A 15,827-nucleotide genomic window follows, 5' to 3' on the forward strand; every position below is an offset into this window, starting at 1 on the left:
GTCACACACAAGAGATGTAGCCATGCAAAGTTAAAACAGTTTAAACTTAGAAAACACGTGCGAATTTGTGGAGGTTTATTCCTTTTCACTGCGTCTCTTATGTTTTTAAAGGCAATCTGCGTGATGGCGATTCGGCTTTGTATTAAGCAATGCATAAATACATGATTTGTTTATGCAATTTACGAAATTATATTTGATTTATATGAGTTAATTTAGACATAATGCACGTTTTTTATAGACGGTTATTTCCATGCGTTGACATTATGTGCTGCATTATTTTGCTCATTGCGCCTTCCGTGGCCTCGGGAGACAAGACAAAAGTTTCCTTAAAACCTATTTAATCTGCATATAAAACATTAGAAATGAGTTATTTGTTTAATTGTATTGTGTGTCTGTTACAAACAATATATATATATATATTTGTTGTTTATCTCAATAGATTGTGTTAATTATAAATACAGTGGATAAATAAAAAAAAAATTATATTGCTCTTTGTTTTAAAAAAGGTTATAAAAATGTCAATAATTATCGATACAGAACAATATGAAACATTATATCGTTGATAAATGTTTTAGCTATATCGCCCAGCCCTAATGAAACCTGCGGAGACTTTCACCATAACGGCTCCGTTACAAATGCTAGACAGCTGACTACTAAGGGAACGAAGCTGCAAAAATTACTCATTAAAGGAAAGGAATATGTGAGGCATTTCATATCATTTGCAGTATACTGTACATATATATATATATATATATATATATTAGATGCAATAAAATTAAACATAATTCTAATATTGTATGTTGTGAATGGCAATAATAAAAGCGATAAAATCTGTTATAAAGCTGCTAAGTGAGTTTATTACTAGCACTGCCTCTGTTATTCATCCAAACTGAACAGAATGAGTGACTAAAATAAAATTTTATTAATTAATTTATTTTAAAGCCTACTGTACATTAATAATATTGTATTGCATATTGTTCTTCATAAATGTTCATAACAATGACAACACAACCATGACCAAATTAACATACTGTATCCATCTACATTTAATAGTTCGGGTCAAAAGGAGGGCACAAAATTGTCTCAAAAAAAAAAAAAAAAAGACAAAGACCTGACAAATCGATCAGCTAGAGTTGCTACAGATCTGAGCTGTCTGTGCGTAAAGTTTTAAAGTTTAATCTGAAGCAATGGTTTTACATCCAAAACCAAAGAACAAAAAAACGTATGTCTGCGATTCTACAAATAGACATCTGTTTTTACTGAGAGAGAGAGAGAGAGATGAATGTGTGCTTCATTTCTCACACTGGAGAAGCTCTCAGCATCACAGCTGCTGAACTGTGAACATATGGTGAGGAAATACGGAGGTGTGTGTGTGTTTGTGAATGAGTGAGTGAGTGTGTGTGTGTCTGTGTGAGTGTCTGTGTGTGTGTGTGTTTACACATCTCTATGTGTATGTGTGTGTGTGTGTGTGTGTGTGTGTGTATGTGTGAGTGTGTGTGTGTGTGCTATGTGTGTGTGTGTGTATGTGTGTGTGTGTGTTTACACATCTCTATGTGTGTGTGTGTGTGTCTCTGTGTGAGTGTCTATGTGTGTGTGTGTTTACACATCTCTATGTGTATGTGTGTGTGTGTGTGTGTGTGTGTGTATACATGTGTATGTGTGTGTGTGTGTGTGTGTGTGTGTATACATGTGTATGTGTGTGTGTGTGTGTGTGTGTGTGTATACATGTGTATGTGTGTGTGTGTGTGTGTGTGTGTGTATACATGTGTATGTGTGTGTGTGTGTGTGTGTGTGTGTATACATGTGTATGTGTGTGTGTGTGTGTGTGTGTGTGTATACATGTGTATGTGTGTGTGTGTGTGTGTGTGTGTGTATACATGTGTATGTGTGTGTGTGTGTGTGTGTGTGTGTATACATGTGTATGTGTGTGTGTGTGTGTGTGTGTGTGTATACATGTGTATGTGTGTGTGTGTGTGTGTGTGTGTGTATACATGTGTATGTGTGTGTGTGTGTGTGTGTGTGTGTATACATGTGTATGTGTGTGTGTGTGTGTGTGTGTGTGTATACATGTGTATGTGTGTGTGTGTGTGTGTGTGTGTGTATACATGTGTATGTGTGTGTGTGTGTGTGTGTGTGTGTATACATGTGTATGTGTGTGTGTGTGTGTGTGTGTGTGTATACATGTGTATGTGTGTGTGTGTGTGTGTGTGTGTGTATACATGTGTATGTGTGTGTGTGTGTGTGTGTGTGTGTATACATGTGTATGTGTGTGTGTGTGTGTGTGTGTGTGTATACATGTGTATGTGTGTGTGTGTGTGTGTGTGTGTGTATACATGTGTATGTGTGTGTGTGTGTGTGTGTGTGTGTATACATGTGTATGTGTGTGTGTGTGTGTGTGTGTGTGTATACATGTGTATGTGTGTGTGTGTGTGTGTGTGTGTGTATACATGTGTATGTGTGTGTGTGTGTGTGTGTGTGTGTATACATGTGTATGTGTGTGTGTGTGTGTGTGTGTGTGTATACATGTGTATGTGTGTGTGTGTGTGTGTGTGTGTGTATACATGTGTATGTGTGTGTGTGTGTGTGTGTGTGTGTATACATGTGTATGTGTGTGTGTGTGTGTGTGTGTGTGTATACATGTGTATGTGTGTGTGTGTGTGTGTGTGTGTGTATACATGTGTATGTGTGTGTGTGTGTGTGTGTGTGTGTATACATGTGTATGTGTGTGTGTGTGTGTGTGTGTGTGTATACATGTGTATGTGTGTGTGTGTGTGTGTGTGTGTGTATACATGTGTATGTGTGTGTGTGTGTGTGTGTGTGTGTATACATGTGTATGTGTGTGTGTGTGTGTGTGTGTGTGTATACATGTGTATGTGTGTGTGTGTGTGTGTGTGTGTGTATACATGTGTATGTGTGTGTGTGTGTGTGTGTGTGTGTATACATGTGTATGTGTGTGTGTGTGTGTGTGTGTGTGTATACATGTGTATGTGTGTGTGTGTGTGTGTGTGTGTGTATACATGTGTATGTGTGTGTGTGTGTGTGTGTGTGTGTATACATGTGTATGTGTGTGTGTGTGTGTGTGTGTGTGTATACATGTGTATGTGTGTGTGTGTGTGTGTGTGTGTGTATACATGTGTATGTGTGTGTGTGTGTGTGTGTGTGTGTGAGTGAGTGTGTGTGTGTGTGTGTGTTTACACATCTCTATGTGTGTGTCAGTACAAACACCTCAAACTATCCAAACACAAAACCACAAATATTGAAAAACTTCTCTATGAATCTCACAAAACCTGTCAAGAGCCAGTTCATTTTTCACAACAAAACCAAACGGAAGGAAAACATGAAGCCTGTATTTAGACACATTAACATTTGTTTGCATTACAACATTACATTCATTACAGTGAATCACATTCATCTTTTTACAACAGTAATATAATATATATAAATACACAATACACATACAGTGCTGGGTAGATAACCATTACTGATTACAGGTTACATGACAGAAATTGTAGTTTGTAACGTAATCTATTGGATTACACATATTAGGTATTCGGACTACTTTTTGATCACTTTTAGATTACTTTTGATGTACCATGTAAGAAAATCTATTCCAGTCTTTATTAACATCATGAAGTGTATTAAACTTTAAATTACAGTGTTTCCCAAACTGGGGTTCGTGAATGAACTGTATATACAGTATTTATTTATTTTTTTTTAAAGAAGAAGAATTTGGGTGAATCAATAAATTATGAATCATTTACTGCCATTGTGTGAATAACATGTATTCACGTAATCTATAAAAGTAACTGTAATCTGATAATGAGCATTTTAATTTTTGTAATCTGATTACGTAACTAATTACAAGCAATTGTTTTTTTTTTAAATAATTTTATTCAGCAGGGATGCATTAAATTGTTCAAAAGTGACAGTAAAGACATTTATAATGTTACAAAAGATTTCTATTTTAAATAAATGCTGATCTTTTGAACGTTCTATTCATCAAAGAATCCTGAAAAAATAAATGTATCACAGTTTCCACAACAATATGAAGCAGCACGACTGTTTTCTACACTGATAATAATCAGAAATGTTTCATATTATACTGACTTCTGGAGATCATGTGACACTGAAGACTGGAGTAATGATGCTGATAATTCAGCTTTGATCACAGCAATAAATTACATTTCACACTATATTCACATAGAAAACACTTGTTTTAAATTGTAATAATATTTCACAATATTACAGCTTTACTGTATATTTATATACTGTATAAATGCTGCCTTGGAGAGCAGAAGAGACTTCAGACTTTGTAACACTAGTGTAACTGTATATTTATGAAATCTGTTCAATCTTCTGTCACATTATGAAGACTAAAGCAGCTCAGCAGCTCCATTCACTGTAGAATGTTTCTAGCGTGTTTCTAGCATGTCCGTGTGTAATGAATGTCTTTGTGTGTCTGTGACCGCTGTGTGCCGACAATACCAGCCTTCAAAACATCCTTCAACTGCTTAAACGACTTTCTTTAGAGAAACGCACACCGGAGTTACAGATAAATGAAGCAAGAAGGCCGCTCTTTGTGCTGAAGTCTTGCTGACCTTGTTGTGAGAGATAAAGGCGTGTAAAATAACTCTCATCCATCAGCATCTGAAAATCCTGAAAACACATTCATCATGTAGTACTGTACAATGCAGGAGAGCTCAAACGCTGCTCATCACGAACACTGATGCTTGACTGATGCTAGGGGTGGTGGGGGTGGAATCGATACAGCATAGTATCGCGATATTTTCCGCGGCAATACTGTATCGATACACGGACGCCAAGTATCGATCTTTTATTATACTATTTGGTAGAATAATAAAATCAATTTCTTTACAATCCACTAGATGGTGGTGGTGAGTTTTTTCTGGTGAGGTCAGCTGGGTCACCTTCAGCATGCAGTATGTTAGTAAAATAAAGAGGGCGGCATCTCGGAAAGTTATCAGGAAAGCCCCGTCCGCGTTTAAATCGGATGTATGGACTTGCTTCGGATTTGTAAACAAGGAGGGGATGTGAGTAGGGATGCACCGAAAATATAGGCTACATATGATAATAATAATATATATGGCGCGCCGCGTCGCGCCCCGCCCGGCAGTGTTCAGCGCGCATGTTTCAAGGGGTCAAGGTCAACTTTATTATCCCTGACGGGCAAATTGTTTTACAGCCAACAGTAAACCATATGCAAACAACAAACAAGCAACCACAACACAGACAAAAACAATTACTTCCATTAATAATATACATACACTCTAAAAAATGCTGGGTTGTTTCAATCCAACTTTGGGTCAAATATGGACTAACCCAACTTTTGGGTTAAAAACTGAATGTAAAAATTTAACCCAACGGTTGGGTTAGTCCATATTAGACCCAAAGTTGGGTTGAAACAACCCAGCATTTTTTAGAGTGTGAAATTATTTATAATTTAAAAAGCCAAAGGCAGCTGGTATAAAATAATTTTTAAATCTATTGGTCCTACATAAAAGCAAATAATATCTTTCACTCTCCTCGTCACTGCGCGGTTTGACGCTCCGCTCAATATTCTGATCTATGAATGAGCGTTCTGCTCGTGTACCGCTCATTCTCACCGGAAAAGCAAAGTCCGCTCAAATAACACACTGACAGGAAATTTCTATGCAGTATACTTGTTCCGGTTTCAGTAGTGCTACTGTGCTGTAACATGCTGTAGGCTAGTTCAGCTGTACTGGGCAACGCTGCTAACTGACACTCATAATCCAAGCCTCCAAACCAGAGACACGAGACCAAACGATTACTGTACTTGAATAATAATTATGTGTTTGATACAATTAAGCACACTAAAAACAGTCTATATGACTGATTTTACTTTAAAATAAAATATAAATAAATTATAAAATGTAAATAAAATATTTTTAAATATAAGTAAATAAATAAAATTAAATAATTGTAATTTAATTTAAATCAAATAATATAATATACATACATTTTAAAAATAAATAAATACATTTTAGAAAATGTAAATAAAATAATTCTAAATATAAATAAATACATTTTAAAAGACGTAAATGATTTAAAAAGAATTTAAATCTAAAAATTAAATACATTAAACATTTTAAATATATTTTTTTAAATAAATCAAAAATTAAATATAAAAAATATAATTTTTTAATAAAATCGATTAAAAAAAAAAGAAAATAATTTTAAATATAAAATACATGCATGAAACATTTTAAGTAAATAATTAAAAAACTAAATTAAATGAAATATAAAGTAAATAAAATACATGTAAAAAAAATTCAATTAAATCATTTTAAAATCATCATTAAAAAATACAAAATAATTAAATAAATATTATACTGCATACTGTGACTGGCAATAATATATTTAATCATCTACAAAATGCTACAAAACTGACAATAAGCGCACCCAAGCCTTCTGTCAGAGTGATTTTACCACATTTAATACATTTTAAAACACTCTGCTGTGATGAAATCCCTATACCACATGATTATGAAACATTACTCCTGATTTCCAGCAGCAGGTTGATGACATGAGAGCGACTGAGAGCTCAAGAGCTGAATGTGAAAAGCCTGATGTTCAAATGAACAGAAGAACTGCTGTTGTCTCGCACAGACAGACTCGTTTCAGTTAACAGCTTATTGTGACTAAAAGCTGCACACTTAAAGACTGCCTGAGAAGTGAATCATTGCTGTTTTAGTGCAAGTGAATCTAAAATGCCAGCATTGGAAAACAAATGATATATTATTTTATATTTTACATATTAATTATATTGTTGTGCTTATTGTCTTTATAAAACAATCGTCATTACTTTAAATGTATATTTACAATATATTATTTACATTTATCTACTTTTAATTTTTATACTTTTCTTTTGAACATACAGAACAATGTTGACAAACAATCGGTTATACAAAAGTAAGAAGAAGACAAAACAACATCAAAAAAAGAATTATTTATATATATATATATATATTTTTTTTATATATATTTGTGAATGATTGTAGACTTGTGTACTAATTATACATGCAGTTCTGCTCATGGATATCTAGTATGCTTGCTGTTAGTTCCCTCAGATTAACGTATCTGCCAACAATTTGATGTCATAACCTCACAAACAGATCCAGTGCTTTTTATCCTCAAAGACCCTAAATAAATATATGAATGAATAAATAAATAACGTAGACTTGTCAGTTACATTTTTTGAATTATTTTAATGTAACCTTTTAAAAGTGCATGAATTAATTTTTTTTTAATTATTTTATTTACGTTCTTAAAATGTATGATTCTATGGCTTATAATAGCTTTGTTGTGCTTATTGTCTTTATAAAACAGTTTTTATTGCTTTAAATGTATTATTGCCAAACACAATATACAATATATAATTTTGTATTTATTTGTTTTATTTTATTATTTAAATGGAATTATTTTATGTTTAAATTATTTTTTTAATGTATTTATGTTTATTTTTAATATATATATATATATATATATATATATATATTATATATATATATATATATGTGACAATATAAAAAAACAATTTGATGTCATAACCTCGCAAACAGATCCAGTGCTTTTTATCCTCGAAAGTGTTCACAGTAGCCTATCGACCCGGTTCCTTGTAAGCACTACTTTATTTCCACACAGACTAATAAAAAATCATTTGCGCGCTCTTACTCCAGAAAAGTCGCATAAAATCATCCACTCAGTTCAGAGATCGGCAGATCGTATTTCCAGTTTAGTGTGCAGTATGGATTCACTAACAGACTGTGGGAGGAGGATGGAAGATGGATCACAATAAACTAAATATTGACTGTTTTTGGTACAAAAAAAACTTAATAACACAACACAACACAACACAAACCCTCCCTCTACAAAAACAGACCCAGATACTGTTTACACTGCCGTATCGGTTTAAGCATCGAGAGTGTCCTGGAGCGTCTCGGCTTTCAGAGAGAAGAATTAATCACGTTTTGGTTTTTTTTTCTGGACATTTTCACACGTGACAGCTCTGTGCCACACGCCATACAGGAGAGGCTCATTTAAAATACATGTATTCTGTTAAATAGTGTATTATCGTCTGCTGCGGATCACACATGCTGAAACAAGCTCATCAATTAAACATGTGAATGCAGTATGACTGAGCCACTGAGACAGTCCAACACTAAACCTTAACACTATATGACTGCTAAAACTCACAAGTGTCCGTTACTGGATGCTCAAATAGCTGCTAGTGCATCCGTTTATATATATATATATACATATTCTTGGGGTCACTCTGCAAGGCTGCAATTATTTGATATAATACAGCAAAAACAGCAAAATTGTAAAAAAAAAAATTATTTCATATAATTTAATTTAAAACAACTGTTTTCTATGTGAATATATTGTAAAGTGTAATTTATTCCTGTGATCAAAGCTGAATTTTCAGCATCATTACTGCAGTCTTCAGTGTCACATGATCTTCAGAAATCATTCTGATATGAAACATTATCAGTGTTGAAAACAGCTGTGCTGCTTCATATTTTTGTGGAAACATTTACATTTAATACATTTAATTTTTCAAGAAATCTATTGTAACTAGTGTTGTCACGGTACCAAAATTTCAGTATTCGGTACCAATACAAGTGAAAATCCACGGTTCTCGGTACCAAAGCAAAACAGAAAAACATGCTAATTAAAAAATTTGACTATACTTTCATTTAATCCAAACTGTGTACATATTTAATTTTAAAGGGGTTTTGAAAACCTAGAGTTATTCAGCCAAGAATAACAACTAAGTTAGCTTAAAAAAAAAAAAAAAAAAAGCCCAGAACTGCTTTTCTGACTGATATGACACAAACAATGTTAACCATTTGTACATTCTCTAACACGCATATTTCAGATTCACACTTCATTTAAAAGCCTCTGGTGTGTAAAAATAGTAAATATGTCGCCACGTCTCAGTGCTTTTATGAAGAGAGCGCATCTGCGCAACTTTCGGATAGCGCATCAGGTTGACCGGGTACTCGGTACTTAAAAAAACCTGGTACCGTAACGTTTTAATTTGTTTTAGTACCGACTTGGTACCGAAGTACCGGGTCTTTTGACAACACTAATTGTAACATTATAAATGTCTTTACTGTCACTTTTGATTAATTTAATGCATCTTTGATGAATTAAAGTATTAATTTCTTAAATAAAAAAAACTTTGCATACGTGTAAATATGTACATGTATAGTACATAATAGTTTGGTGCTGATAGTGGTACAGAAATTACACACTTTAAAGACTATTAAGACGCATACATTTACTTGAACTTGTTTACATAATTACTTATATGTATTCAAAAGCTATTTACAATATCTAGAAAGCTCAGACACTGATATCGTTGTCTTTACTTTTGTATAAATACCACTGTCTTGGGCTGCAGAAATACTCAAAGAGCTATATAGAAATATAGAGATAACAGCCATCATAAATATGCACATACGCACATGAATATGCATTGGTATGAATTCTTTGATGTCTTTGATGCAGGGATATTTTGCCGTAAGGATTTACACTGTAAAAAGTAATCACTGAATCTACTTAAGAAAAGCGAGTAAACATAACTGATTTTTACAAATTTGTTGCCACAGGTTTTCCAAGTAAGTTCAACTCATTACTTTTTACAGTGTACTGTGTTTGATTTGGCTCATTCTTTTCACTCTTAAGTGCAACATGAGGACAAACAAACCTCTTACCAATGTGTTCAAGGAATAGTTCACCCAAGATGAAAACAATGGATGCTCTGCAGTGAATGGGTGCCGTCAGATTGAGAGTCCAAACAGCTGATGAAAACATCACAGTAATCCACAAGTAATCCACACCACTCCAGTCCATCAGATAATGTCTTGTGAAGCCAAAAGCTTTGTGTTTGTAAGAAACAAATCCATTATTAAGACGTTTTTAACATCAAACCGTTGCTTCCAGCTAAAATACGAGTCCATAATCCATAATAACGCTTCCTCCAGTGAAGGAGTGGATTACTTGTGGATTATTGTGATGTTTTTATCAGCTGTTTGGACTCTCATTCTGACGGCACCCATTCACTGCAGAGCATCCATTGCTGAGAAAGTGATATAATGCTGAATTTCTCCAAATCTGATGAACAAACAAACTCATCTACATCTCGGATGGCCTGATGGTGAGTAAATATAAGCAAACTTCCATTTTTTTGTTGAACTATTCCTTAAACACATTGGTAAGAGGTTTGTTTTGTCCTCACGGTACCTCACTATTCCTTCAACTATAACTCTGAGTTACCATGGTAACCTAGAATCATCATTAAAACGACCTCATCATTCAGAACGTCCTCATTCCAGTTCTAGAAGCCCAGATGTGTCTCGTCCTGATCAAATATCTGCTGGAACTAGCAGTCTGTGCCGGACTGAGTCTCCGGTGAGTGTTCCAGCTTTTTATATCAGAAACAGTAAAACTGTCACAAACGGCATCCGACAAAACTTGCAGGAAGAGTCTGGCCTATTTGTATGTGTTCAAAGATAGTTTTGCTCAGTTTGGGGCTCTGAAAAAAATTAGGTGTTCTTGCTCCATATTCTCACTATATCAGACTAAATGAGCCATAAAAGCCTGGTGTATCAGATATGATAATCAACAAACAAAAAACATATGCAAGGTTCAATAAACTCTTTCATTTATACAGAAATGTTTTTTTTTCTATTTTTATGTCAGGCTTTACAGGGTTAAACCCCTCAGTGCTGGACACAAGGGCAGACAGATGGAGATGGACGTGTCCCATATGTCTGCGGGTGACACCTCGTGTCCTCTCAGCATCTCTTCACATCTGAGCATCATCTCACACAGTAATTCATGTCCACCATGAGCAAAAAAAACACAGCAAGTCTAACCACAGCAAGATCATATCTACCTCTGTCAGATGTTAAAAACATACGCATTTCAGGTTCGTGACCATTCGTGATCAACCACATAAATTACAGCAACGACTTGTCCTCCAGCAGGTCAGACTAGTTCAGTATGTGATCTAGCTGTCATATTTTCCTCCTGGCAAACCGTCACACCTCATCATCACTGGTTGAACAGGCGAAACCGCGTGTGAATGTAAGGAACAGGCATGTCAAGCTGACACAGTGAAAATATTTACCACAGTACTGAATGATTACACAGATCACTAAAGTGAGTTCTAACAACTAGTACAAGTAACTAACCAGCTAACAGGGACATTCTGGCAAAGTTACGAACTAAGGTTCTTCCAGTAGTGTTAACAGAACGTTCATGCAAAATTATCTGGTATTTAATAATGTTCTCAAAAGATTAATATATATATAATAAAATAAAAAACGTTATTTACACACGTTTATGGAAGGTTTTCCCTAAACGTGTTATTAGAACGTTCGTCTAACGTTTTTTAAATGTTATCACTTGTGTCAGAAAGTTTAGAAAACATAATGTTCGCAAAATGATGAAATAGAATGTTTCCTTGACGTTCGAAAAACGACGAAAAACATTTTAAAACGTTCGGGGAACGTTCAGAAGTAACATTTTTAGAACCTAACGATAGCAAAACATTATTAAAACATATTTTGTTAGCTGGATATAGCCTATATGTTTATAAAACGTACTGTGGTAGTACCATGGTAATAAAAAACCAAATACTGAATGATTAACATATTCATGTACCATGGTATTGACAAGGAATTGCAACATTATCAAGGTATATGTGCAAAAAACATGGTATTAGCATGATCATTTTATTAGAGTAGTGTAATTTTTGTTGATGTTATATTGTTGCAAAGTGTTATCGAACACGCTCATAAAAGCCTGTTTATTGAGTAAACAGGAGTTAAACTCTGTAATAAGTTGGTTTCTTACCGTGCGTGTGTTCCGGGCGGCTCGCGCTGTTGTGACTGATGGCGCGCGCCCAACGTTCCGCCTCGCGCAGGTTCGCGTCCTCATCATTATCATCTGTACTGAGCGCGAGCCGAAAGCGCCGCTCGTCCCTCTGGCGAACCGGACCCGAGGCCATCCAGCGGTGCCGGCACGGGTAGAAATATACGCACAGATCCGCGCTCTGGTCCTCGCGCTCGCTCCGGTGCGCGCGGCTCCCCAGGCAGTCGCGCAGGTCCAGGTGCTCCGACGATGAAGGGGAGCTGATGTTCTGGACCGTCAGGCAGCTGTCCGACAGAGTCAGCGCGTGTGTGAGCCGCCCGGTGTCCGCGTCCGTAAACAGCCCGTGCATGAGCGCACCCGCGGTGGGCCCGTTCCGCTGATGCGCCGCGTCCGGTTCATCCATCCCGCGACGGGACGGTGCTGCAGTGAGTACGCGTGTGCTGCCGCGGGACGCGGTTTAAACGTGTGTGTGTGTGTGTGTGTGTGTGTGTGTGAGAGAGAGAGAGACATATAGAGAGAGAGTTCCCATACCTCTCCCTAGTGACAGAAAAGCGGCATGACATTAAAATAACGCATAAGGCAATAAGGCAAAGGGCGTGACCTTGACACTCTCAAGACCCGACACTCCTGAGTTGTTTTCCGTCACTAAAAATACTGTGATGATGACTGTGATCTCTGAAGTAGAATTCAAAGAATACCATGACCGTATGTGAAAGAGTGAAAGAATAAAACACTTTTACCTACTATGGTACATATAAAAAAAAATATAAAAAAAATCATAGTAGTGCATGGTACAAATCAAGGTTATTATCGATGGGCTAACTAAAACCATTAAAAAAAAACCTTGAAAAAAATGTTTTACCTGAAATAAACGTTAACTAAAATAAAATAATAAAAAAGGAAATAACTAAAAATGGAAATAAATAAAAAATATAATAAAAAAGTAATAAAACGATGGACATAAATATAATATAAAAAATTAAAATGATTAAAGCTAACTAAAATCCAAACAAAAAAAAATATTTACAATATTAATAAAACTATAACAGTATAACAATGATGCTACAATAACACTGGCACATATCCAATAAAAAAAAGTCACAATATTACCATAATATTATGGTATATTATACCCAGAAACGTTCCGTTATGCCCTAAGTACAGGGTGCGAACTACGGGGGTGCTAGGGGGAGCTCGGCTCCCCTTATTAAGACATGGGCTCCCCTGAAAACGTGATTTGTGAAATTTTGGGGGGTCTCAAAAAATATTGACAATAAGTATACCTTGGTTTTGCGCGTACGCTAGGGTACAGTGCACACAGTGCGCATGACTCGAATTTCGTCATAAGCACAGTGCACGCGTACAGTACACACGCAGCCCGATTTTTTGTACGAACCTTCCGAACACGATTTTTTTTTGCACTATTCAGTTTATCCACAAGGTGGCAACACTGTCCCGGGCTGTTGTTTCACAGTCGGAAAAGAAACGGAGGAGACAGAACAATAGACCCATTGCTCACGTGAGGGGATTAAGAGAGGCCCTCAACACTAGTTTAAAGGAGTACAAAGACATTTTATCATTCAAAACGCTTGGAGAGAAAAAGTGCAGACACTGGACAATGATGAAGCTTTCTAGTGCGCATGTGTCGTGCATGGTATCAGAGGATATACTTTAAAAGGCTGTGCGTAAAAAACTTTCAGCTTCACACTTAATATAATGTAGGGGAGACTGGGAAAATCAGATTCCAAAAATTAAATACTTGTAAGCAGATTAAATTACATTTTAAAATACTCGTAATCAGCTAGACTACAGTTACTTTTTTTTTTTTTTTTTTTTACTAATTGCATATTATTCACACAATTGCAAATAAATTATTCATAAATTATTGATTCTTCCTAATTCCTATTTTTCATCTTTTAAATTTTCCAAATAGACTACTGCTTATACACCGGGAGAGTCTATGAGTTTTGTGGACATTCACACAGAGATCAGTCACTGGTCAGATGGCTACACAGCATTTGACCACTGGATTTACAAAAATCATTTTAATTTTTAAGAAGTGTTTTCTCAGCATTTCAACATTGCATCAACTACTGAAGAACACACTCATTATTATTTGAATTATCACTCAGTAGGTTATTTAACCATGCATTACTATGTCTTCGGAAGGCTTTTGTCTTTCAAACACATTTAAATGCACAAATTCACGTTGTTTCTTATTTATATGTAATGCAGGGATTCCCAAACATTTTTTGCCAGCCAAACCACTTTCACCAAATATATTTACTTGAAGTACCCCTGAGACTTTAAAATAAATATTTTAATAATTGAGTATCGCATGTTCACAGTTCTCTGATATTGTTTAATGGTCACAAATAAAATATTTATTTTTAAGTAAGCGTTTTATTTTGATGAATGTTACTTTAAAATGATTTATTTTCATTTTACATTTTTCAGGGTGTCCGTGGGATCTTAAAAAGTATTAAACGTTGATAAATCAATTTAGAGAAAATTAAGGCCCTTAAAAAGTATGAAAAAGTCTTAAATGCCATTTTCCAAGGTATTAAATTTTGTATTATCTTTTCATTATGTATATTTGTCCGAATAGTGGGGTTCTGTGTAGTTTATTTATTTATTTATGGAATCCCGCAAGATTTGACATCATCTGTTACGGCGCTCACTGACTGACTGCACCGCTGCGGAAAAAAAATAAATAAAAATGCACCGCTGCGTGATAGCGCGGGGCTTGTTGATCCCTCTCTCGCTGAATTTATCACCATTACCACATGCTCCCATCCGCTCCGCAAACATTCTAATATTGTATATAATTTTCGTGCATCAGGGTCCCGCTATCAATATGTGGGGTATTTAAAGGGGTCATATGATGCTGCTAAAAATAACATTATTTTGTGTATTTGGTGTAATGAAATGTGTTTATGTGGTTTAAGGTTAAAATTTGAAATCGCATCATATGACCCCTTTAAATCCCTTTTGAATGAGCGCTCGAAGTCGCAGTTCACTTTCGATTTCGCGATCGCGTGCGCACTGTGTAAAGGGAGCACATCTTACGATAAAAGATATTTGTCAATGAGCTCGGGATCTGTTGAGGAGCAAATCCTCCAACATCTTGTCAGTTATCTCTCCTAACTTTTGACCCGTGATCAGTCAAATCTGACTTCTGCAGCTCGTGTTGGATGCAGGGGTGTATTCCAGAAAGCACGGTTAACTTATCGTCAGCTCAACTCTGAACTTTCGGTTGATTAACCCCAAACCTTGCTTACTCGAGGTATGTGGTTCCAAAAACGCGTCCGGGTATGTGGTTCCAAAAATGCGTCCAGGAGTAAGTTCACTCAACTCAGAGTATGTTCCTGGTTAAGACTCAAGACATTCACAAAAGAGCGACGAATCGACGAGTCACTATGGAAACGGACGCTAAGAAAAAGCGCGCCAGTTTTTATGACTGAATTAGGCTAATTGTTAGCTCTTCATTAAACTCACAAGCCTCCTGCAGTTCCTTCACAAACCCCAGTTTGGGAAACTTTGATGTAATGTAGCCTAATGTTTAATGCACTTTATGTTGTTAATAACAACGAATGGAATATATTTTCTTTTTCTTTGCTTTTTTATATCAATATGCTACACGATTATCCTACTTAAATCAATGTGATAAACGAGTAAGGTCAAAATTAATTCTTAAAGTAATCAAAAAGTAGTGTCATTATATCACCTAAAATGTGTAATGTAATGGATTACGTTACTAACTAAATTTTTTGTCATGTGATTTGGAATCAGTAACGGACTACAATTTGTAATCTACCCAGCCCTCGATAGATAGATAGATAGATAGATAGATAGATAGATAGATAGACAGACAGACAGACAGACAGACAGATAGATAGATA

At 35.6% G+C, this 15,827-nt stretch overlaps 1 protein-coding gene across 1 annotated transcript in view; it reads right to left on the minus strand.

The window, feature by feature from the left end:
- LOC107696311 (sphingosine kinase 2-like) overlaps positions 1-12,328 on the minus strand; it is a 31,909-nt gene extending 19,581 nt beyond the window's left edge. Inside the window, exon 1 of the mRNA XM_016496598.1 lies at positions 11,908-12,328. Coding sequence (XP_016352084.1) covers positions 11,908-12,328 — 421 coding nt within the window. The remainder of the gene's footprint in view (positions 1-11,907) is intronic.
- Between the last annotated feature and the right edge of the window lie 3,499 nt (positions 12,329-15,827).

The sequence above is a fragment of the Sinocyclocheilus anshuiensis genome, unplaced genomic scaffold (assembly GCF_001515605.1).
Source record: "Sinocyclocheilus anshuiensis isolate Anshui unplaced genomic scaffold, SAMN03320099.WGS_v1.1 scaffold62, whole genome shotgun sequence".
Classification (NCBI taxonomy): domain Eukaryota; kingdom Metazoa; phylum Chordata; class Actinopteri; order Cypriniformes; family Cyprinidae; genus Sinocyclocheilus; species Sinocyclocheilus anshuiensis.